This window comes from Lucilia sericata, unplaced genomic scaffold (assembly GCF_015586225.1).
Source record: "Lucilia sericata isolate MDLA Ls3-8-SP2 unplaced genomic scaffold, ASM1558622v1 Contig000947F_arrow, whole genome shotgun sequence".
NCBI classification, from domain to species: domain Eukaryota; kingdom Metazoa; phylum Arthropoda; class Insecta; order Diptera; family Calliphoridae; genus Lucilia; species Lucilia sericata.
The window spans coordinates 37797-63192 of NW_023994932.1; the positions used below are offsets into that span (position 1 = coordinate 37797).

The 25396-nt window shown below is 32.9% G+C and overlaps 1 protein-coding gene across 1 annotated transcript in view; it reads right to left on the bottom strand.

Moving 5' to 3' along the window:
• The window catches only part of LOC119609195, a 40575-nt gene extending 18311 nt beyond the window's left edge, over window positions 1-22264 (bottom strand). The window contains exons 1-3 of the mRNA XM_037963906.1: window positions 21008-22264; window positions 6171-8648; window positions 302-4089 (exon numbers count right to left, since the gene is read on the bottom strand). Coding sequence (XP_037819834.1) covers window positions 302-4089; window positions 6171-8648; window positions 21008-21448 — 6707 coding nt within the window. The 5' untranslated portion in view covers window positions 21449-22264. The remainder of the gene's footprint in view (window positions 1-301; window positions 4090-6170; window positions 8649-21007) is intronic.
• Between the last annotated feature and the right edge of the window lie 3132 nt (window positions 22265-25396).

The window sequence follows — 25396 nt, forward strand, 5'->3', positions numbered from 1 at the left end:
AGATAGAAATCAATCAATGATTTTTTTTACAAAAAAAAATTACTTAAAGAATTTAAATTTATGTCAAATAGAAATCATGTTTTAAAAAGTTTTATATTCGAATAATTAACTTGTACTTGTTTGCATATTCATCTTTTTTCGCTGTAAAAAAAAAACTATAAAGAAAATACTTCCCAATACTTAGATACATCCATACATACGTAAAGATATTAAATTAGAGAACAAAAGAATATAATGTGTAGAAATATAAATATTAAAAATATCGATTAACCATAACACTAGATCTGTGATCAATGGAAACCCACCTTTAATTTTTGTTTTACGCGTTGCAGTAGTGCTTTTGTGTTTTTTTGTCGGCGTATATGAAGGCAAACGCACCGGCGATGAGCTTCCAAAGAGATTGTCAAATACCTCCGGTTTGCCAGAACCACCGCCAGCAGTAGCACCTGTACGTTTTGAGCGTCTTTTATTGCCACTTGTATCTGGCGGAGGTTCAAAAAGATCTTCGTAATCGGCGGAACCGGGCGAGTATGGACTTTCAATGTCGTTCATATTAAATGAATCGTCAGCATTATTCGATGTACCGCCACCACCGTTACGTACATTAACACCGCTACTGCTACTTCCTCCTACACTACCGCCAATTTTTGGTATGCCAGGAAGAACTTTCTTCGACATAGTTGTCGGTGGTGTGGGACTAGATATGCTGGGTATATGCTGCATATTACTCGAAGTAATGAGTAGATTTGAAAGAACTGTTATTGCATTGCCTTCATCGGCTTTGTCGCGGAATGAATCGTCGTGCGAATTAACGCCGCCCATATTATTAATATGTTGGGAATCGTTTGATTTATTTGCTATATCTTGAACAATGTTACTTGCTGATTTTGAATTAATTAAAGCCATGACTAAATCAACAGGATTGAGGGAAGCGCCCTGCGCAACATTTCCACCCAGTCCCGGTATTTGATCTCTACGCTGTTCATTGTCAACGCCACTCAAATGTTTTTGATTTGATCCTAATTCACCGCCGTTTTCACCGCAGATTGTGTTCTGGGAAACATCTAGTTGCGATGGGGGAGGTGTGGGCGAACGTGGTGACATGGTGGGGGACTTTGTTGGTTCAAATGGATCATAGGCATCTGGCGAACATGGCCCTGACTCTGGCGGGGTATTAGGTCCAATCTTTTGGCTACTTTGGACATGCATAGCATCCAATTCAGAGCGATGACTTTCTTGTTGCTGTTGCTGCTGCCGCTCATTCAATTCGGCATCTGAAGCAAGATCATCATCTTCTTCATGCAGAGGATTACGTGTTTTATTCTGTTTTTTCGCTTGCAAATTGAATTTGACAATTGGCGGTTCAGGGGGAGTTTTAGGACCACCCGTTTGTGTTAAATCATACGACTCCTCATGTATAGTGTCCATACGTTCGGGCGATTTTTCACCACGTTGTCCGCCACTAGCACCCGATCTTTGATTACGATGAGTTTCTGTCTCGACATCCCTAGGACAAGATTCACTACGGCGACGATCGCGTCTATGTTCGCGCTGCTCACGTTCAGTTGCTTCTTCACTATCGGTAAGTACAATAACATCGGTTGGTTCCTGTTCCACTTGGAAAGGCGAACGCTCCAAATCAATGATGGCCACTGGTTTGGTATCAATTTTCTTACGTTTTTCCTTTCGTTTCTTTGTTGTAGCACTGCTATTGGTTAGATGATCTATAGAGGTTCTTCGATTCGATAGTAAATCTTCGCGATTGGGAGGTAATGTTACAATAGTTTGCTGAGTATGCTGCTGACTTGCAGTAGTCTCCTTGTTAAAACTAACGCTTACAAGAATGTTGTTGCCGGAAGCGAAAACTTCTTTCGAAGGAGCCGGCTCCGGTGTTTCTGTACGGCGTTTGCGTTTCTTTTCTTTACGTCCGTCGCGGCGTTTTTCACTCTTCTTCTTCTTTTTGCTACGCTTGTTCTTTTCTTTCGATCGTGAAACACTTCTTACATCGCTCGAATTGAAAAGCCCTAATAGTGGTGATTGCATTGGTGGTGTCCAGGATACATTTTTGTCCGGTTGGTAATCATATTTATCCACAATTGGCTGTGGAGGTGGACTGGGCGATGGTGACCATCCGTGGTCCTCTTGTATTGGCGACTTAGCGCGAGGAGAACGACGTCTTTTCTTTTTAGGTGGTTTTTCAATTTCAAAGGGATCTGGTTGTCGAGATATTCTGCGGTTAGGTGACGGGCTTATAGTGGCAACGCGTCTTTTTGATTTCTTTTTACGCGATTCCTTGACCTTTTTCTTTTTACCTTTTGGTCTGGGACTCTTTGAACGACTTCGGCTTAAACGCGGTGTGTATCGTGGAGACATAGAAAGTGATCGAGAGCGTCTACCTCTGCTAAGATTTCTTGGTGGTGAAAGACCGCCTCTTAAGTGACGTGATACCTTTCGACCATTCATTCGCTGTTCTGCTCCGGGTGAAATCGAACGAGATCTCATTACACGCAAAGGGCTACGGGAGCGTTGTCTGAATGGAGGAGTTCTTCTACCGAATGAAGTTGACCTCCTTCGACCTGGACTAAATTGCCGAATTGGCCGAGAAGGTGACAAAGAACGTCTGCGGTTATAAGATGGTGATGGAGATAAACTAATACTTAAACGTCTATTGCGTGAACGAGAACGAGAGCGTGAAAATGGTGACCTTGGTGGTGGTCCACGTCTTCCTCGGCTTTGTGATCGGCTATTTCTTCTGGTGCGAGATGTATCACGTCCATAGCGATCTTTTGGGGGATTCTTTGATGGCGAATGATTTCCAATTACATTTCGAACATCATATCGCTGTAACTCTCGACGTTTAAGGCGATTATTTTGGTTGTTCCTGCCGAAACGACCACCATCTCTGAAATTTCCGCCCCAGCGACCTTGATTTTCTTTATTATTAGAACGACTGCGAGAACGCGACCTATTACCTCTACCTCTGAATCGAGGTGACCTAGAACGTGATCTGCCTCCTCTCGAACGAAATGAGTCAACAGATCGTGAACGCGACACAGATCTATTAGATTTATTGTGTTTTTTGTCCGAGCGTTTGTTGTTTGTTGCCGGTTGTTTGTCACCGCGATAATTGCGTCCTTTCTGTTTATTACCAATCTTTTTAAACGTTTCGACTTTATCGTTATCGCGACGATCAGCACGTTTATCACCGGATTTATGATTCTTTTTGCGATCAAGCTCATCTTCCTCATCGGATATGAGTTCAGTATCCATGTTTTCAATTTCTCCAGATGATTTATCTTTTTTATTAATGTTCTTTTGGGTTTTACTAGTTGACGACTCTGTTGCACCTGCTTCAGAATTTTCCGCCAGAAGAGGAGTGGTACTACCACCTTCTGCTTCATGCTCTTCCGGATCATTATTTTCATCTAAACAGGGTGTATATGATCTATCTTCTTCTTGAGCTTTTTCATTTTCTCCGTCGGCCACCTTATCTTTTTCACTAGTTTTTTCCGAACTTTTATTATTATCTTTAGGGCGATCAATGTCTAATTCTTCCCAATCGCTATCATCATACAATTCTAGAACACCTTTACGACTAGCGGCCGCTTTTTCAATTTCGGGCAACCGTATATCCGATACTGCCGGACTTGGCGAACGTACTGTATCCGCTATTTTGTCATTGTCATTATTGGAATCTTTAAGTTCTTCTGTGGTATCTTTTCTATTTAAATCATCGTCTGTTTTACTGCATTCAGATAAAATATCTTCATCTGGATCATACTTTTTAGAACTTTTATCAATTTCTTGTTTCTTATTTTTGTTTTTCTTTTTATCATCATCTTCATCATCGCTGTTATCGTTACCGTAATCATCGCCATCATCTTTGGTGGCGGCATTTGTATCATTTTTATTTGATTGATTTTCATTTTCTTCGTCGGCATTGTCTTCTTCATCGTTTTCTTCTGTTGGATTTTCAGGTTCATATAATTCAGAAGAACCGACAACATTTTCATTTGGATTTGGATCTGGTGGCATTGGTATTTCATCGTCATCGTCTAACTGTACTAAATCTTCATTTTCATCGTCTTCCTGAGAAGTGATAATTTGTGTATAGGAAAAAGAAAATGATATTCATGGTTAGTATACCATTTTTGTGGTGTATTTGGTGTGTTTTTTATTTAGTTTTGTATGGATTTACATTGAAAACTTAATTAAAATAAAACCTAACCATTTATTTTAATGGTAATTCATTAAAATGATGCCTATTGTTGAATTTTAAAAGGAAAGAATAGTAAGGGGGATAACTATTTGTTATCTATACCAATAAAGATTTTTCAATCATTGAAGTTTAATTATTTTTTAATTCCCAAAATTTTAAAATACTTATTAGCATTTTATCTTTTAAAATATAACAGACGTATGAATATAGAATATGATAAATATGCATTCTCTTATATAGTATTCTATATTTATCAATAGGCTTTGTTTGTACCAATAACAATTATCTTACGGACTTGTTTTATTCCTAGTTACAAATAAATCATTATTCATATTGAATCACTAAGCTTGTGAAAAGAAAATTGGAGCATTCGGTATCCATCGAAATCTTAACATAAAATAAGTTTTCGATCGTTATCGAATGTCGCAATTTAACCCTAATAGTTTGACAGACTGGGTCGTTATTTGTAGTTAATTATATTATTGAATACAGTTCATAGAATGAATAAATTCTATTTAAAATTAATTAATTTTATTTCGATTTGAAATATTTCAATGTATCATTTTTTTATAATCATCATTCTCTGGAAAATAATTAAATATTTTGAATTATTATCCAGAGAATTATTTTTTTAAACAGTTACTCGCAAAATAATAGCACTATTGCGCATTTCGATTTTGATTTTTCAATTACATACGTTTTTAACCGACATTATTTTTCTCCATAATTCTACAAATGGCTCCAAAATTGTTTTTAAAATTGTTCACGATACTACACAGAAAGTTGTCAAAATTCAAAAAAATATTACGATAAGGATAAAATGGCACCAATTTTGTTCATGTTACAATACAATGGACTGAATTTTATCATTTTAATTTTAATAAAATACGCTAAAGGTTACAAAGTTACAAATGATTAAATGCATGTTTGTCAATACCCGACGTTGTCAAAACAAGAACGAAAAGGTATAAAATACCCAACGTTGTTAAATTCTAAACGCCGATACGATTAACAAATGGTGGCGGCTAACAATGGAAATAATCTTTTGATTTAAAGAAATAAATTAAATAAAAGCAGACAATAAAATTCAACTGAAGTAAAGAAATAATATGATTAATAATCCAAACAGAACCTCCTCAGATTCTTGAACAGCAAGCAACCTTGGAACTAGTACTTCTGGTTCTACTCTAGTTGATAAAGTACATACATATTAGTTTCGAAACAATTTCTTGGGACCGTTTAAAACATGACAAAAAAGTAAAATCTGTTAAAAATTACATAAATTTCTTTCAACCGAAGTAGAAAAATTGTTTCTACACCTATCATATCAAGTACATATCATATTTTTTAAAAATATATTAAGATGTATGTAAATTTTTTAATTATAATTGACCAATAATATTTCTTTAAATGTTTCAAAACTGGACCAAAACTTCTAAAAATGGGCTATATATTTTCTAAAGCTTCACTAGAACCAGGATGATAATATCAAAGAAAAATCGTATATTAGGGAACTGGTTCTAGAAAGATTCTATAAAACGAAAGACATATGTATCTGAACGATACTGAATTATTATCATAAGAAATAATGTTAATTTTATATTACAATTGTTAAGTATTATCAAGATAGTGGGTTGGCCAGTGTTTTTGTAAAACAAACTGAATAATCATCAAGAGCAAATAATCATGAAAATCACATTATTTTGAAAATATTTTTAATTGATTTTTAAATAATTTATCTAGACGAATTATTTACATGTTGTACAAATACTAAAGGTATTTTTTTTTTTGTTAAATAACAATAAGCTATAACAGCATTTCATTCAAGCAGAATCTCTATTAAAGTTTAAAAAATAACACACAACATGTTCTTTTATAGAAGATGTACCAAATATAACTCCATTTTGAAATAAACATAAAAATAATAAAGTAAATACAAAACACATCATACCTTAGCCTCATTGGCTGTGCTCGAAGTTTCTCCGATTGCATTGGCTGGATAAGTCTCTGATGATTTAGCAACTTGTTGTGATTCATGTGAATATATAGCAAAATTTGGACAATTGGAATCGTCATCAATAATGCCGTAATCGGAATTAAGTTGAAAAAGTGAACTATTTCCTGGGGGTGGTATTACAACTGGAGGTGGTGCCGGTGGTGGGGGTACACTTATAAGAACTGGTGGCGGTGCCACATTTAAATGAGGCGGTGGCATAGTCATTGGAGGTGGTAGTCCACCAAATAGAGAGTTATCGTTAAGTGGTTGTGGATTTTGTAGATTCTGCTGTGGCTGTTGGTTCATATGTAAAAGTGAAGGTGGTGGTAGACTTGTTTGCGGCATACCTCCTCCAAAGGGAATATTTGGATTTTGTTGCTGCTGTTGCATGTTATCATTGCGGTTATTTGAGAATGGTAAAGAATGACGCTGAGGGTTATTATTATTGTTGTTATTGTTGGGATTGTTAGCTTGATTATTTTGATTTTGTTGTTGATTTTGCTGATTACGTTGATTGAAATTTCTTTGTTGAAACGGAGACGAATTATTTGGTTGTGTAGGATTTCCATTGTAATTGGGATTGTTACTGAAGTTAAAATTACCACGTCCAACCATGTTGAAGTTCATTCCGCCTCCTCCACTGCCGGAATTACCACCAAATCCTCCAGAACCACTGCCGCCACCGGTGGAATGACGGTATCCGCCTCCACCTCCTCCACCACCGCGATAATTGTTTTGATTGTTGGATCGATTATTGTAACCGCCTCCTCCTCCCCCTCCTCTGTTGAAATTTGCATTTCCACCACCGCGAGAGTACATTGGGGCTTGATTAATGTCACTTGAACTTGGACCATTTGTAGTGTCTTTACCAGATGTCGTGTTTTCTTTAGCAGGACTTATTGGTGTAGATGGTGTATTTCTCGAAGATGTTCCATTTGATTGTGGCAAGTTTAACGTTCCATCCTTGTTAATGTGAACACTCTCCAAATTCCGTGCTGCGCTATGCCAACGATCTTGCATATCCATTATACTTGAAAGTATATCGGGATTAGAATTATTTTGTTCCACTGTTGGTTCTGATATTCCACGATTTGGTTGTAAACGACCCAGCAGAAGGCCCTTACGGGATCTTTGAGAGCCATAATTAGAAATACGTACAGAAGTCTGAACTGCCGTTCCATGACCTGTTTCAATATGAATTTCACTTTCGATATTGCCATCATTATCACTGTCCGAAAAGTATTCCAAATCATTGGCACCACCAAACAACGACAGGCCACCATTTGTTCCTGAGAGCTGTGAAGTGTATTTGGGATCAGGTTTAACTCCCATTTGTTCAGCTAAACGTTTGCTTGCCGTCATACGAACTCCATCGGCTGATCTTTTTCCTCTTCTCGATGATGTACGCTTCTTGCGGCGTCTTCGTCTTTTAATCACCTTTTTAGTGGTTTTTATAGCAAATTTTTCATCGAAATTATTTAAATCATATTCAACAACATAAGTGCGTTGACGACCTCGACGCCTTTTAGTTTTACGAGTTTTGCGTACAGCTGATCCACTAACGCTACGATTTCTATTAGTTGTAGAACGTCGAGTAGTTGTTGTGGTGGTTGTACGAGGACGTCCCCGCTGTGTCGTAGAGGAGTTTATGGTTGTGGTGCTTGTTGTAGTTTCTATTCTGGCAATACTTGCTCTTGTACGTCTTAGTATAGCTGCCCGAATGCGTTCATTTTGACGTGTTCTCAAGATTCTAGGCTGCTGAACTTCTCGTACGCGGAACCTGCTTTCGGGCAAACCCATATCTCTAATATCTTCATACAGCATATTTAAGTCTTCTTCTTCGTCATCTGACTCATCTTCCGAATCTACACAATTATCGCAAAACCATGAACCTTCTGGTACTTCGGTTAATGGTGGCGATAAACAATCCATATGATAACCCTGATTGCAATGATCACACAACAACATTACGTCTTCTCGATCTGGCCTATTGCATACTTCGCAATTTGTCACATCCTCCTCTTCGAATAATTCATCTTCCAACACCAATTCCTTTTTGGCATTCGGATCAACATTTATTTCTCGCAAAATTGTACGATTTTCAAACGATTCGCGCACGATTATACGTTGAAATTCGATACGATCAATGGGACATGTTTGGACATTTTTCGACCAAGCTTCAATGCAATTGGCACAAAATATATGATCACATGTAGATGGCGAACCGATTTCTTGCTGACGAAATGTTAACAAACAAATTGGACATTTTTCAAGTAAATCATTGCTACTGCTGTCCGATGTAAAACCTTGTTCATCCTGATGCTGCTGCGTTTGTTTTTGTTCTTCTGCATCTTTTGTTTTGCTTTGAGTTGATTCTCTTTCATCTTCAGAAACAATATATTTTTTACCGCGCGATTTTTTACGTCGAGTTATCTGTAAAATAAAGAAAAATATTACACAATTAGGTGTTATACTCATGTTATTCTTTTGTAAAATTCAATCTATTAAATAAATATTGAGTTTGTATATAAAACGGTCGGCTTTTACACATCATAAAGTTATTCACTACATTAATTATTTATTTGTAAATATTCCGTATGTATGTATATGTACACAACTGGTATTTTGTTTACAAATACTTAAATAAATATTTCAATAAATATAAAGCATGATCCGAACTGTTTTTGGTCATTTTCAAATTATTATAAAATTTATAATTTAAGTCGTATTAAGAATCTATTAATACAGAAATTATCGTGATTATCTCTAGTTAATATAATTATAATATGAAATATTAGCTCCTTTTTAAATAGTGTTGCAATGTTTTTGAACATCTGTATATATACGGAAACAATTATTTAATGGAAGGAGGGATTATTGAGACTTCGTAGATATATGATATTGGAATTGTCTCAAAAGACACGATTCTAGAATGCAATAATTAAAGGTATTTTGGGATCTCGGCAGAAGATCAGTGATTTTCGAGTAACCCCTGAAACAAGTGTTTCATTTTAACACTTAAACTTAGAGCATTGGATTATCACACGGTACACTCGCACCTAGTTGTAGATTGTAGAAATGCCCTTAGGGACATTATGATTGTGTTGGGTGCCAGGGCACTGTAATGTGCATGGTAATGAGGTTGCGGACGAACTAGCTAGATTAGGTTCGAACCTTGATATAGATGACAGGGAAAGGATGGTAAAACCACACATTTGTCACTATAATATGTTGATATTCGAAAGAATACGTGATATCATTAACCAGTCCTGGAATAATAGATTGGATTGCAAAATATCAAAGGCCCTGTGGCCAAAACTTGATATGTGTGCTACCAAAATACTTATAGGACTGGACAGACGCAGTCTAAGTGTTCTGATAGGGATTCTAACTGCACACTGCTCAGTTAGAACCTTTGTCAGTAAGTGGGACAGTAGTGTACCGGACTATTGCAGGTTATGCGAAGATGAGAAGGAAGTAGAGACGATCGAGCATATTATTTGCCAATGTCCTAGGATACAGAACCTCAGGCTGAAATGGCTAGGGAATAGGTTCCATGGCGAACTGGGGGAAATTGCGGGACTTAACCCTCGCAGTCTACTAGGTTTTGTCAAGGGAATTAGTCACTTCTTTAACTGGACTTTATAGGGGGACATGGATTTTCTTTATTATATATAATTAATTATTTATTTATCTGTATTTAATTATCTATTCATATGATCTCTCTCCTATTTTCTTTCATTCTTGTGTTGTGGTAGTGTTTTGGCTTCTTGTCTTGAATCTTCACTTCTTGAAGAGAATCACAATGGACCATATGGTCTCGGAGTGGATATACACCGTTTTTACGGTGTATAACCCTTCTTAACCTAAACCTAACCTAAACACTTAAACTTAATCTGAGCATAGCATACGACTTATTACCTCGCCATTTAGGAAGAGGAAAAAGTGGTACCATATATTAACTGTTAATTATTTGTTAATTAAAGACCCTTTTACATTATACCACAAGTAATATGAACTGTCTAAATTTTGTCTAAAAGAAAACGGATGAGATAGTCTAAACGCAATATGTAATGAAACCATCACACATGAGAGAAAATACGAATGAACAAATTGACAATTGTATTGCTCTCTTCATTTTTGAAATGATTCAGAACAAGAAAGTTGCATTAGATCAGGGATGTATTTTTATGTAAACACATACGAAAAAAAGAAGTAGCTGCTTCCATTCTAACATCAGCAAAACAATTTTTGCATCACTAAAAAGTTTATGAAAATTAGCATCAAACGTTCTACATTTAAAAAAGAACGAACGGAATCCATTGGAGCTGACAACAATCCTAAAACAATTTCTACATTTATGATAGTTTAGGAGAATAGAACAAAATACGAGTTACACAACTGAGGGTTTCCATTACAATTACTTGTAATGTATAATTGAGCAATAACCAATTATAATTACTTATAATGTGTAATTGTCGAATAACTATTTTGAAGATTTTGCCAATTACAATTACTTATGTATAATTGAAATTTAGGTATTGCATGTAATTAGAAGGGAAAAATTGGAATTACAAGTAATTATAATTGGAAATACTTCAATTACACATTATAAGTAATTGGAATTGGCAAAATTTCAATTGCAATTACACGTCATTGGAATTGGAAAGTTTCAATTACTTCAAATGTAATCATTACCCCAAATGCCTGAGGAACTCCATCTTATAAAAATTTTCAGTATTTTTAATTTTTTCCGTTTTACATTGTTTTTCTAGGACCATATCTAAGGGGCTCATATAATCTGCTTTAAATTTTGCTTCAGTTAAAATTTTTTATTCTTAAATTTTCTCGATCTTTTTTTTAGTTTTTTTATGTGGCTGGACTACGGAGGGTCGTAAATTTTTTTAAAAATGTCCTCTGGTTTCTGATAAAATTCTAAAAAAAACAAAAAAAACTTCTCAACAGTTATATTGTCCCTATAAAATGTTAGACGCATCCAAAGTTTCAACACGTAACAGGGCAAAAAAAGTGCCTTTATATTCTTTTTTATAGAAAAAATTTTCTTAGGGTATTAGACCGTTATTTTGATCAGACCTAGCCAGTCAATTTTCCAGAGACACAAATCATCTTTGAAATGAAATCAGTTAAAATTAACAAAAAATTCGACTAAAATTAGTGCAAAAGATAATCCCTAAAATTAATGAGAATGAAAGTAGACCATTAGTAGACAAAAATCCCCAAAGGGTTTAAAAAAGTTAGCTCGAGTTTTTAATTTATAAGCATTTAAAGTTTTGCAATTTTGTGATAAATTTTCCCATATATGTATGTACATATTTTATAAGACAATATATAAAGTGAAATAAGACAATATATAAATTACTCACTTATATTTGACTTCTTAAGTTCGAAGATCTTTAAATTTATAAATGTTTATACTTTGTGGGCTTTAATTTTCTTTATATTTTAATAGTTGTTAGTAGATACTACATAGAAATTTTGATAAATCAAAAAATTAAATTTTAAAATTTGTACAGAAGTAAAATGGATTAGTTTACTAAAGTTAGTTAAAGTTACTATAAGTTAAAGTTACTATAGGCTATTTAAATATAAAATTTTATTTTAATTGGTCAATTAGTTTTGTAGATATAAACGATTAAACATTGTTTGATTTTGGTGGGTTCAACCTTTACTACAATATAAAATCCTACATAGACAAATTCCTTCATTTCAGTTTAGGAATTCCGCTTTAGGAATTTCGTTATTTTTGGCCCCTATTATGGTTCAAAAAAAAGGTGATGGTGTAGCTGGTGGACATCATCCACACAACAACTAGATATTTTAAACCATAATTGAAAAATATTTTATGTTGTGTTGTAGCCGAATCAACAAAATATTTTGTTGAAATGAGAAAACTGATAACGGTGTTATTTTAGAAATATTTGGATCTATGTATATACATTAGACCGACTCACTCTGTATGGAAAGCAAAAACGTGTTTTTGTTACCCCTCTCAAAATTTATCTTGCTTTGTTTTATAATGATTCCCAAAATATTTTAAGTCTATCGACGACCGTTTGTGAGCTGGACCAAATTCAAAAAAGGTATTTTTAAATTATTTTTTTTTAATTCTAGTTTTGTTTTGAAACAATATATTTAATATGGGGTATTCTTTGAAAGGGGGTTTAAAACCCAGTCCAATGGTGTATTAATCATCTGCTTACTTTATTGCGATTTTCAGCATGATAATGAACCAAAACCTTTGGCAAAGTTGATCTAAGAGTAGTTATCGAGTAATGGGACCCAATTTATTTGATTGTCCATCAAAATCTCCCGACTCAAGTCGCTTAGAGATGCTGTTCGGCATTCTGAAGCGCTGGGTCGAAACTCGCAGTTTTAGAAAACATTGCAGCTTGCGAATGGCTTAAAATCCGCTTGGGATTCATTACGAACTACACTAGTAACTAATCTATTCCATAAAGGTGTTTGCAACTCAAAAGGACCAAAGATTTTCATAAGAAGATCAAAAAGTTGCTTAAGTTTCGAACAGCTATTTATGGAGTTAATTCAGTTATTATTTTCTTGTAATTCACAGAGAAATGAAATTAAACTTTTGTTGTTGTTATTATAATGTAACACATAATATTATTATTATCAATTATATAATTTTGAATAAATCAATTAAAATAGAAAATATAGCACTTTGTATACAATGCCAAAAAAAGTTGCTTAGGTTTCGAACAATACTGTACATATGTCCAAAGTTTTGTTCCGATATCATTATCAGTTCAAATTTTACATTAATTAAAATTTTATATTTGCGATTTTTAAAAATCTCTAAATTATGATTTTTGAACTTTTCGTGAAACAAATCGGAGAATGAAAATTCATGGAATAATTCGACTAACTATCACAGAATAGCATTTAAGAAATATTTTTTACTTAAAAAAATGTATCTTTAAAATAAGATATCGTCACATAAAATGCCAAAGGGGATAATAATGGATTTAAATAACCTTATATTAACTAACACAGTGTATTTTGAAATAAAATAAATCCAGTGATTAGAAAATGTCCTTATTGAATTCACTATAAATCGAAGTAAAATACATTTTGTTAAGGCCTTTATCATTATATTAACTATAAACTACTATAGTTTCATTAAATCAATAACTGACTCTAAAAAAAATTGTTAGGTTATACAGTGGCGGATAAAATAATAAAACTGAAAAATTTAGAATTTCATGATTAATACCCCAAATGAAAGGTATTCAAGTCCACATTCATTTAGATTTTATACTTTTTTTAACTAATGTGTATTTTATTGTTATTTAAGTAAAATAGGTATTAGAAAAAATAATAGAAATGATTCATTACTACATATAGTAGAAATTTGTAACCGATTATGGCCAATAGGCTGCTAGCTTTAATATGAAAATAAATTAAATTAAAATTAAGTCATTATATTTTCAATGATACCAAATACTTGTATAAAAACTATAAACTTAATTACCAGAAAGATCCCAAACTTATACTTCCTCCGTCCAAAAATATTAAGACACTATGAGCTGTTTAGAAATAGCTAAACAATGACTTTTCAAATACTCCGTAATAGGTATTTATGTGCTTGTTGAACCTGACGTCACAAATTATTCACAAATATCATTTTTTGATTTACTTTACGGGCTGCTTTTCTAATTGAAGTTTTGGTGCTCTTCGAAACAGTTGTTAAGACTTATTTTGACTTATAAATATTTGCTAGACCTATTTTCTTCCCGATTTAGGTTTTAATTTAATAGTCAAGGTACATGTAAATATTTACGAAAATCTGCGAATTCTGTATGTGTATCTTTTTTATTTTAATTTCTTACGCTATGGCACATATTTTTCATTCCTAATCCATAATTTTTAAACAAAAAAAATTTATATAATTTTATAATGAACATTTTTGAATATCGTACGTGACACATCGTATGCGACAGACTTTTCTACTAAATTTTTTTAAGTTATAAAATATATATTTTGGAAATATATGCTATACACACTGCAACAAATAAAAAGGAGTTGGAAAGTGCAGTCGGACATGGCCGACCTATATACATGTTTAAGCAATTTATAGATAAAAATAAAAAACAGGAGTTATATGGCGACTAGGGTCAAATATGGACCGATCCTCATATAATTTGGGGGTGGGATTTTTATTCATATAAAACTTATTTGTGCCAAATTTTATCATAATACTAGTGATTAGAAGTGAGTTTTTCTGAAATTAAAGATTGAGTCAAATGAGGTCCAATCGTTATGAAAAACGGCATAATGGTTTAAGCTTATATACATTCTAGATCTGCCGATTTTTGAAGGGATGATAGTATTATAATTAACAGAATTATGAGCTAAAAAGTGATATTTGCGGGTCCGTTTGTATGGCGGCGAGGTGTAAAAATAGACCGATTTCAAAAATTTTCAACAGTCTTCGTCTTTCTTTATCTTCAAAAATGCAAAAGTTATAAGGTTTCTATTTTTTCAGTCGTGGTTTACCTTTTCATGGAATTGCCCATATGTTTTAAAATATAATTTGTTGGACCAAGGATAAGTTTTGGCTAAGAAAGTGTCTATTTAGTTTTTTCTGAAACAGTCCTTATATTCAATAGTCGCTATATCTCATTTTCTTGATAATGACCGATAGCCCTATTGTACATTACAATCTAATGGCAAACAGTCTTATAATGTCACTACGGGCATTTCTACAAACTACAACCAGGCGCGAATGTACCGTGTGACAAGCCAATGCTCTGAAAGCAGCTTGACTATCAACATAAATTGTCACAACCGACACCGAATCGATATGATTCCGTATCAGTTCGGTCGCTTTCCAGATCGCTAGGATGTCTGCTTGGAAGACATTGCATTCGTCAGGTAATCTGAAGGACCGTTTTATGTTGATATCAGCGATATACATAGATACCGGCACCCGTACTAACTTTTAGTTAAAATTTCCTTTAAAAAAATTTGTAGTTTAAAAGGAAGAGTAAGTATTTTATTTATGCTTAAATCTTGTTTGGTCTAGTCCCTGTACTAGACAAACTTTAGAGTCGAAAGACCCAATATTTACAATTTACAAAACTTAGATTTTAAAAGAGCCACAAAATATTAGTTTATTAAACAGTTTTTTGTTTAGTTATCTACAAGACAATTCTGCAAGGAATATTTCTCATAGTTTTATAGATTTTTGTCACAAATATTAAATTTATATATGGGACATTCGGATGTATTTTTTAAACAGTATTACGACATTTAAAATGCCTTTGAAAATGCATGTGTACATCAAGAAATGTAAAAATCATGAAAATTGATGACGCAGCTACAGTAACGTCATCAAATTTCATGATTTTTACATTTCTTGATGTACACATGCATTTTCAAAGGCCTTTTAAATTGTAAAATATTAACAGAAAATTGAACAGTATACAGATTATTTTGACTAATTTGCAGAATTTTATTTTATTTCATATTATTTAATCAAAAAATTAATTTTATACTTTATTTTTTTAACACCCACCATCAAAAATAGTAACACATTCCTTAAAAATATTTAAAATATCTTCGAAAAATACATACAAAACAAATAGCTTGAATCAATGAAACATCGTTTTGCATTGGTTCGATTATTCCAAATTCTCGCATAAACACATGATCTCCAATGACACGCTAATATTAAAATCATGCATGTTTCACCTAAATCGACTTGCACCTCTGATTAAACAACATCTTTGTCATGTAACTTTTTGCTGGGATTAAAGTATATGTTTACATAAACATATGTACATATATTCAGGGTCCTCATTCTAAGACTATCTTGCCATGTCCGTCTGTTGAAAACACGATAGGTGGCGAACGGAAAAAGCTAGATGACAGAAATAGTTTTAATTGATTCAAGCTGTTTGGGCAAGATCGGTTCTCGATTTCACCTGGCTCTCATAAAAGTGACCACCCAGAATACAGTTTAAACCGTCGTAACTCGACATAAGGAAGTTTTAAAAGTACCGAAATCCCTTCTCATTTTTATGAAGATCGATCAATAATTAACTCTACCCCCATATAAGATCCCTCTCAGAAAATGATTTTAAAGCTCATTACGGAGAGCGTGGTAAGTACTTGCCTCCTGCTATTGTATCAAAATCATGATATCAAAAATCCTATTATACATTCATACTTGTCATTAACATTTCTAAAACGTGAAATAATTAAAAAAAATTTAATTGTTTGCCATCTTGTGCAAATAGAGCAACAAATCTAAAATTCTTGTTCTTTAAAAAATATATTAAACTTTAAGGTTTTCAAAAAAGCCAAATTTTTAGTTTTCAACTGCATCCAAACTTTAAACATTTAAAAAATACAGAGTCTAAAGTTCATTTCGAGGCATAATCTTTGTAGCTAATTAATTACTGTATTTTGAATTCTACAAAAAATGTTTTTATTCGAAAACCACGAAAATTTCGGAAAGTATTATGATTTACAATTCAATTGCCCTTCGCAGAAGCGTTCGTATTATACCCCACTCGATTCTTTTGGTCCATTGTGATACCCTTATAATTACCATTCCCTTATGTTTAGAGTTCTTAAATAAAGAATAATGGTTTCAATAACTAATTTCGTTGACTATGTGGTCCTCGTAAGAACCAGCCGTTACTTCAAATAAAACTGATCATATTTACTAGTGACGCATCTCCAGATCATGGAGAAGAGCTCTACCAAGATATAGTAGTCTGTGCTATTGTAAGGCTGGGCAGTCATTGTACCGAATCCTCCTTTTCCTCATCCAAACAACTTCTACAATAGCTATAACGTGGGCAGCCCATACGTTCCCATATGTTTCCAATCATACAATAGCCATAATTTAAACCCATAAGAAGCCTAATCGATTAGTAAAATACGGGAGAATCCTAGTCCTATCCTTTATCAGAGTGGGCCAGAGCAATCTGGATATTCTACAAGTGGTGATGATTGCTCACTTGAGTTCCGTCTCACTCAAAGCCCATTCAATTTCGATAAGGTCGCCGGGGCAGTGTGAATATTCCTTTGCACAAGAGTTAAGTCTAGGGACGACCTTTCGGTTGCGCATTCATCAGATATTTCATTCCCCGGATGATGTGTCAGTTGTGCCAGTGAATTAATACAATTAAGAAGACATTTTGACTTAATAACTTTGGATTTAAGAGCCTTGATTGATGTAAGTTTGTCCAAGTATATATGTATAGTCGAATTTTCGAGATTCAGTTCCTGGATTCTGTTCGCGGCTGTATCGATGGCATATATCTCTGCCTGAAAGACCGCGCAGGTATTGGTTAGTCGAAGAGACAACTCGTGCTTCTTTCGCGGCCCAATCATCCCTTGTCGGTATTCTGGTTCTAAATGAGGTATTAACATTTAGTTTGTAGGTACTATGTAGTCCGTTTCCAGCCCCATGATTGGCCTGCCTATCTTTTGCAGGATAATGTCGCGATCAATACTTCTGCTTCTGTCTGTTCGACTGTAAGTCGTAGTGCAGACTTAGCGGAAATGCATTTGATATATGTATGTATATATCAAGGGGAGTTATATTTAGCAGCGTCTCTAGACTGGCCTGAGGGGTGGAGTTCATAGAGCCAGTGATTGCAAGACATGCTAATCTTTGTACCTTGTTTAGAATAGAAAGATGAATCTTGGTATCCACCGCTCTCCAACAAACAAAAGCCCCATAGGTCAAAATAGGTGTTATAGCCGGTGTACATCCAGTGTACAATATATGGTTTAAGACCACATCTCTTCATTCGACTCTCAACATGACGTTTGCACGAGAGCTTAGAGTCTAAAATTACGCCAAGATACTTATCTTCAGTTTTGGCAGGATTGACACCTAGACCGTTATCTCTGACCCATGGTAGCAGAACGCTGAGAGCTGATTCCATGAGTTCACTCCCTTGAATAAGAAGCACAACGTCGTCAGCATATGCGACTACTTTAAAGCCTATTCTAATGAGTCTGATTCCTGTGGAATCTTATCGTAAATAAAATCACTCAAAAAGTATTTGTTTTGCTCATGTCCAGAACGATTAGAAAAATTTTAAAAGTTGTGTACATTGTGCAAACGTTTGCGAATTGTTTCATTAGTTTTGATACACTGTTTGTTAATCGATTCAGAACGATTTTAAAATATTAGGTGTCGCAACTTCACAGAACCACATATGGCTCGCGAGCGACCCCTGGTCTAGTGGGTTAATATGGGTATCGAATGAAAGAGGAGAATTCCTGTGGAAAATAGTTTTAAAATTAAAACTTTAATATCTATGAAATTCTATAATAAAATTTTTTAAAAACAAGTAAGAAAGATATTCTTTATCAGTGAGTAAGTAGTATGTTAAAAATGTTTGTTATTTTTAATAATATAAAGGTTATTCACAGTTGCCTGGTTATCGTGTTATACAGTTAAAAGTTATATCAATAAGAACAAATATAAGTAAAAAAAAAATAACCCAGTTTGGCCCAACCCTTACCCTTGGCATAGAAATTATTTGTTTTCAGGTTATTTTCAGTGTTGGTAAACAATTTTTTTTTTTAATAAAAATACACAAAAAACAAATTTTTAAGTAAATGATGTTTCAAATATTCGAAAGTTCAAAGTAAAGCTCGAAAAAAAAAGTATCTATGTTCGAAAAATTTTGAAAGCCGTTAAAAGCAGTTTCCGCAGACCGAAATTGCAGAAAATTTTCAGTGATGAGTACCCCTGATGAAAATACAATATTATGTTCGAATATTCGATATTAAGTTCGAAAATTCAAAGTAATGTTCGAAAAATTTTTTATGCTTTTAAAATAATCTCTGGATCATAAAATCTAAAAAAAAATTAAAATTTCGAACTTATGTTCGAAAAATTTTAAAGCTGTTAAATACAGTTCCCGTACACCGAAATTGCTGAAACTTCAGTTACAATACGACATTCTGTTCGAATATTCGAAATTACATAAGTTCGAAAATTCAGTAATGTTCGAAAATTTGTTTATGCTTTAAAAATAATCTCTGGGTCATTAAAACAAAATGTCGATGTTAAAACCAATTCATATAAACGGATGTTCACGGTACTCAGAGTTTATTTGTAATTTTATAAAAAGATACTTCGATAACCAGCAAACCGTGAATAACCCTATAGTATTTAAGTTATTTTTTACCTTAATTCGAAATTTTTTTTATATTTTGTTGTCAAAAAAGTGATTTTCTGAAAGAGGGGTTATGCGGGGCAAGGGTAAATATAAGGTAAGGAATATACGTTTACATTAAAGTTATTTATGCAGAATTCCATCGTGAGTGTTTATAAATGAATTATTGACCAGAAATCATTTTATGAAGGGGACTTTTAATGGGTCCCATGGTCAGTTGAAGACCGGTCATTACGCAAATGGGCAGCAACATAAGACTTATACATAACTAAGCTGTGCAGATTTATGTTGAGATACTAGAACATTTAACATAATTATGAGCTCAGTAGCCCTATTCGGAGGTACGATTGTATGGGGACTAGGTGAAATAATGGACCGATTTCAACCATTTTCAATAGTCCCAGGCGCAAGAAAAAAATTTGTGCCAAATCTCAGCAAATTATCTTGAAAATTGGACACTCTGCCAGACATAGTTAAATATAATCAGAAAGTGATTGTGAGCCGATTGTTTTACTTTATGATGGGGGTTGATGAGTATAAAAATATTTGTTAAATTTACTAATATGGAGTTTCAGACACCAAAATCTAGTTTTATATCTCTTTTAGTTTCATGTAAAAATTATGCAAAAATTCAAATTAAAAAATATTTTGTGGAACATTTTATTATGGATAAACTTATAAAAATTGTAAATCCTCATCGGGGACGTCACGATCATGGTTGTGGATGAGTTGAGTGTAATGGTATGAATTACTCATTATAGGTAGCAAATATATCACTCATGCAGAGCTCTACTGATACAATACATTATTTAATTTTGTATGGCATAGAAATTTGATTTTCAATATAGCTAATTCTTATAAGAAAAACACTTATGCAAATGTGGGTTCATAACTTTTTACAAAGTGAACCGATTTGGCTTATTTTTAATAATAAAATGTTTCAATAATTTATATTGCTTCGTTTTAAAGGCCCTAATTGTATCCCTATCACAATTTTTAGACTGCGCTTAAAGTATTTTTGTAGCCTTCACATCAAGTGTTGTCCATAAATCCTTTGATATTTTACAATCCGTTCTAATAATCCTTAACCTGATGTCACGAATTCTGTCGAATATCGTCGTATAATAGGGACAAATTTGGAGGTATTACTGATTGCTTACTCTGAGCTTTTTAATCTGTCTACAATAGAAATTCTTTATTAAACTGTTATTTTTATTGGACTTGTTTTAATACTTGAGTTTTTAATAAATCGATGTAAGTTCTAATGAATTGAAAAGTTTAAAATTAGTATGTATGTATACTTCCGAAGTTTTTTTACTTTTCATTCTCTCAAATAGGAATTAATACAATACAATACCTAATTCTTATTAAGACGAAATGCTTGGCTATTTACTTTTATAGGTATTAAGGTTCATTCTTTTAAAGATTTTTTAAAATTAGTTTATAATTTAAATAAGTCCCATAAGAAAATAAAAAATCAAAATGCAAGAAAATTACATTTTCTTATGAAATTCAAAAAATTGAAATATAAATATAAAAATAAACAATAAAAGGACATAGAACAAGTCTATATATATTTTTTTAAAAACAAATAATCTTTACCTCACTGCCACTTGAAGAACCATCTGAAAATCCAACATCTAAAACATTAATACGTCGACCACCACGACGTAGTCGACGATTGGCAGCATTACGTTGAAATTCATCTGAATCTTCATCATTATCGTTACCGGCGTCATTATTAAAAGATTTCTTTTTTTGCCGGCCACGAAGTTTGATCGAGCACGAGGGACCGTCATCGTCAAGGTCATTACCACCAACATCATTATCATCTTCTTTACCATTATTGTGTTTAGCTTTGACGTCATCGACTTCGTCATCGCTAGTACGATCAGAAGCTGAGGAAGAATCGTCGGAATCATCAAATTCAATGCGCATAACAATACGACGTTTTCTTTTCTGATCTTGACGATTTTGTTGACGACCCCTACTGCCCGACGGTCGAAAATTCATATCACTACAATCACTGGATTCGTCAGACATTTTTGCGCTTCGTTTCTAACACTTTTTTTCTTACGAGAGTTTTCAATTAAATTTTTTACATATAGTGTTGTTGTTGTAGTTCTAGTAGTTGTGTTATTAAATACATACAAAATTAATCGAGGAAAAAATGTCTAAACTTTTATAAAATATGCAAATAAAACTACATAAATTATGATTCGTTATATTATCTTTCCTCTTTTGTGAGACAACTTCAAAACTATTTAAATAATTAAGATTTAAATAAAGAGAAAAATAAAGTTATTCTTTCTCCGGCAATTGGATAGAGAGAAAATACCGCTTTTTATGATGCGGTATAATCGCAACTTTTTTTCTTTACACTTTGTTTGTCTGGTTGTGTGCGTGTTTTATTATTGGGAAGGAGCCGTCTTAAAACAGCCACGAATTGTTTGTAGCATAAACTATTTCAATGTACTATTTTAGCATAAAATATCTTAAATACTTAAACTTGCGTATCATATAAATTGTTTATAACTAATTTAAAAAAAGAACAAGATGAAAACATTCTTTGCGTGCAGTGTTTGTACAATTCAACTATTATTTGTATGCTTTTCTCATTCAATTTGAAGTTTTTTTTTCGTCTTTTTTCAATGTTAATTTTGCAGCACTGTTTCAAATGTTAATTACTCTGTATATGTTTCAATTATTGTACACTTTTCTATTACACTTTGGCTGTTAATTGTAAAGGATTATAATTAATATGATTTAGTTAATTTTTATAATGATTTTCTTATTTTTTATTTAAGAAAAACTGTGCACTCGGTTTTTCGCCATTTTAATTTTTTCTTGAAGGCTTCGTAACAGAGCCCTGCGCCGACAAATATTAACGGCGGCGGCGGCTGACACTAAAAATATCGGCGGCGGCTTAAAATCGACTGTAAGCCGGCTAAGTTCTCATATACGCTTAATTTTAAAATTTTCAAAGATTTTAAATAAAAACGGTATCCGAGAGATAAAAAAGTGGGACTTTGTATATAATTTATAACAATGAAATAGAGCAAGCACAAAAGTTGTGTGAGAAATTATGCAGGGATGGAAAAAAATAAAAAAAAAAATTAAAAAATTAAAAAAAAAGAATTTAAAAATTGATTAATTCTTAAAAATTAAAAACAAATCCTTTATTTTTGCCGCATAGTGTAATCTATATAATAAAATTTTGAGTAATCTAAATAACATTTTAATTTGTTTTTTTTAACTTTAATTTTTAATACGTAATTAAAAGCGCCTTTCAAAGACCTTTCACATGATATCAAAATTAATTATCATACCTCTACGTGAAACATAAATAAAATAGGAAAAACTTTAAAAAAGTTCCTTTTTATTATTTGATCCAGATCACCAAATATTGGTCAAGGACACACATTTTGGGAAACGGTATCTTATAATGAACTACGAGATGAAAAAAATCAATTTATTTTCAATAGCTGTCGGCGGTAACATGGCAGCCAGCAAATCCATTAGCATTATTTTGCAGACACAAGCACACCCCGCCAGAGACTTGCGCCGAGCATTTTAATCGGCGGCGGCTGACATAAAATTTATCGGCGGCGGCTCAAATTCGGCTGCCAGCCGTCTGAAAATACACAACTTGATTGTGTTTATTTACGAAAAAATGTAAAAAGTATTTGCTACATTTTATCCGAGATTGTGTTTTAATTAATTAATCAAAATAGTTATTCTACGTTTTTTCTTATTAAGATAATTGTGAATTATTCGGTTTTTGTCATTCAGAAGCCAAAAGCTAAAATTTTCGACAAATATTCTCTATTTAGTATTAAAAATGGGCAATATTGGTTCAAGATTACACCTATTCCTATGAAACATTTATAAATATACATACATATGTATAGCTACATATGCCTGTAGGAATAATTATTAAATTTTGTTCTGGTTAGTTTCGATTAAAAAAATTGAGACTACTCCGCACACGCGTGTAAAAAGTACTCTTCAAAGGGCTGATCCAAAACTAATCCAAATATATAGAAAAAACATATTCTATTTATATACATGCATATTCATTAAATAAGAGTAATCCCAAAATCCCTTTCTAAAATTAAGGAAGTACATGGTCCGCAACATTGCCCTATATATTGCAGGCTATGGTCCATGTTGTTTTTTAAAAAAAGAACATGATCCATACCTGCCGGACTTAGAGTGGGTCAAAGTTGGACATTTTGGTCATACAGGGTTTTATTAATTTTTTCCACATTTTTTTTTTAATTTTTTTTTAAATATTTAATTTTTTTTTGATAATTATTAAATTATTATATAATTATTAAAAAAAAAATTAAAATTATTTTTATTTTTTTTTTCAAAAAACTCTTTTTTTGCTCAAAATAAAGCTTATACAATTTCCTTTAAGGGCTTTATACTTAGTCCCATAATGGGATGCAATTTTTGCTAGGACCAATAGTTGAAAAGTTACATTCGTTTGACTAAAACCCTGTATGACCATAATGTCCAATTTTGATCCCTTCTAAGTCCGGCAGTTCTTGAACGATAGAGCTGAAAATTTGCAAATTTCATCCAAATCGATTTTTTGAGTAGGGTCACTTGACACGAAATTTCCCATATGTAAGTTCATCATTCAGTTTTTAATTTCAATACATACTTAATATATTTTTGTCCGTCTGTCTGTATGTTTGTAGAAATCACATTTTTTTGAAAACACAGATATTTGCGATTTTGTATAATTCTATCAGACAAATCGGTCTATAAATATGGGAGAAATGAGAAAAAATACGAAACAACAAATGAAAATAATGTCAAAAATAAGAATTTTTGTCGTGGAAGACAAACACAAGTTATTGGATTGAAATAAAAAATAAATACAATTGTGAATGGCAGCTGCATTTAAGCCGACATCCAGCAGATAATTTTTCGTCGGCGGCTGTTTGCTAAAAATCATCGGCGGCTCAGCTCAGCCGGCTTAAGCCGACACGGCGCAGGTCTCTGGCAGTCTCTGCTTCGTAATTTTTTTTGCTTGTGTACTGCAGACTTGTAATATTTAAATGTTGGTAGCACTGTGTGTAGCACTTTTACTGTGATGCAGCGTTGCATTCTCTGTAACATAATTGAAATGAATAAAAATGAGATTTTTAATAAATAATTATTAATATAATTACAATTTTTAAATTTTAGGCAAAATTTGAGATGAGGACTTTTGTATTAATACATTTCTAATTAATAAAATATTTGTAGAAATAAGTTTTCTCATGTCATAAATAGAAAAATCCCAAGATTTAAACAGCTTAAATCTACTACAATTCCAAGATTTATTGAACATTAGAAACTCCACTTTCTTTTAAATTTTTATAGCGCCCTAAGATATGCTTTAGCGATATCTAGTATTTGCTTGTGTGTGAAAGATTTAAGGATTTTCAAAATACATACATATATATAATTTTGTTCTACACAAATTGATAATGCAAATAGTTAAATACGGTTAAAGCGCTTTTAGGGGCAGGACCTAGTATGAGAAATATGACCAAATATAGACCGATCGTGAAAAATGTTTGAAATAACATTAAGTGCTTTTTGCATTACAAAATAGTATTTATGAACAAAAATATTATTTATTTATATCATTATTTGGCAATGAGTCATGTGCCTTTAAGTGTTTTTCTGAAAGGGACCTTGTATGGGAGCTATGATCAATTATGGATCGATAGGAAAACAATTTCACAGTAATATTTCTCTGTATATGAGCAATATTTCTGCCAAACTTTATATGGAAATCTTAATTTAGCAATGAGTTATGTCCGTTTAAGTGATTTTCGGGAGGGGACCTTGTATGGGAGCTATGACCAGTTATGGACCGATCGAAAAAAATTTTCACAGTAATATTTCTGTGCATATGAGTATATTTTATATTGATATCTTAATTTAGTAATGAGTTATGCGCGTTTAAGTGATTTTCGGGAGGAGACC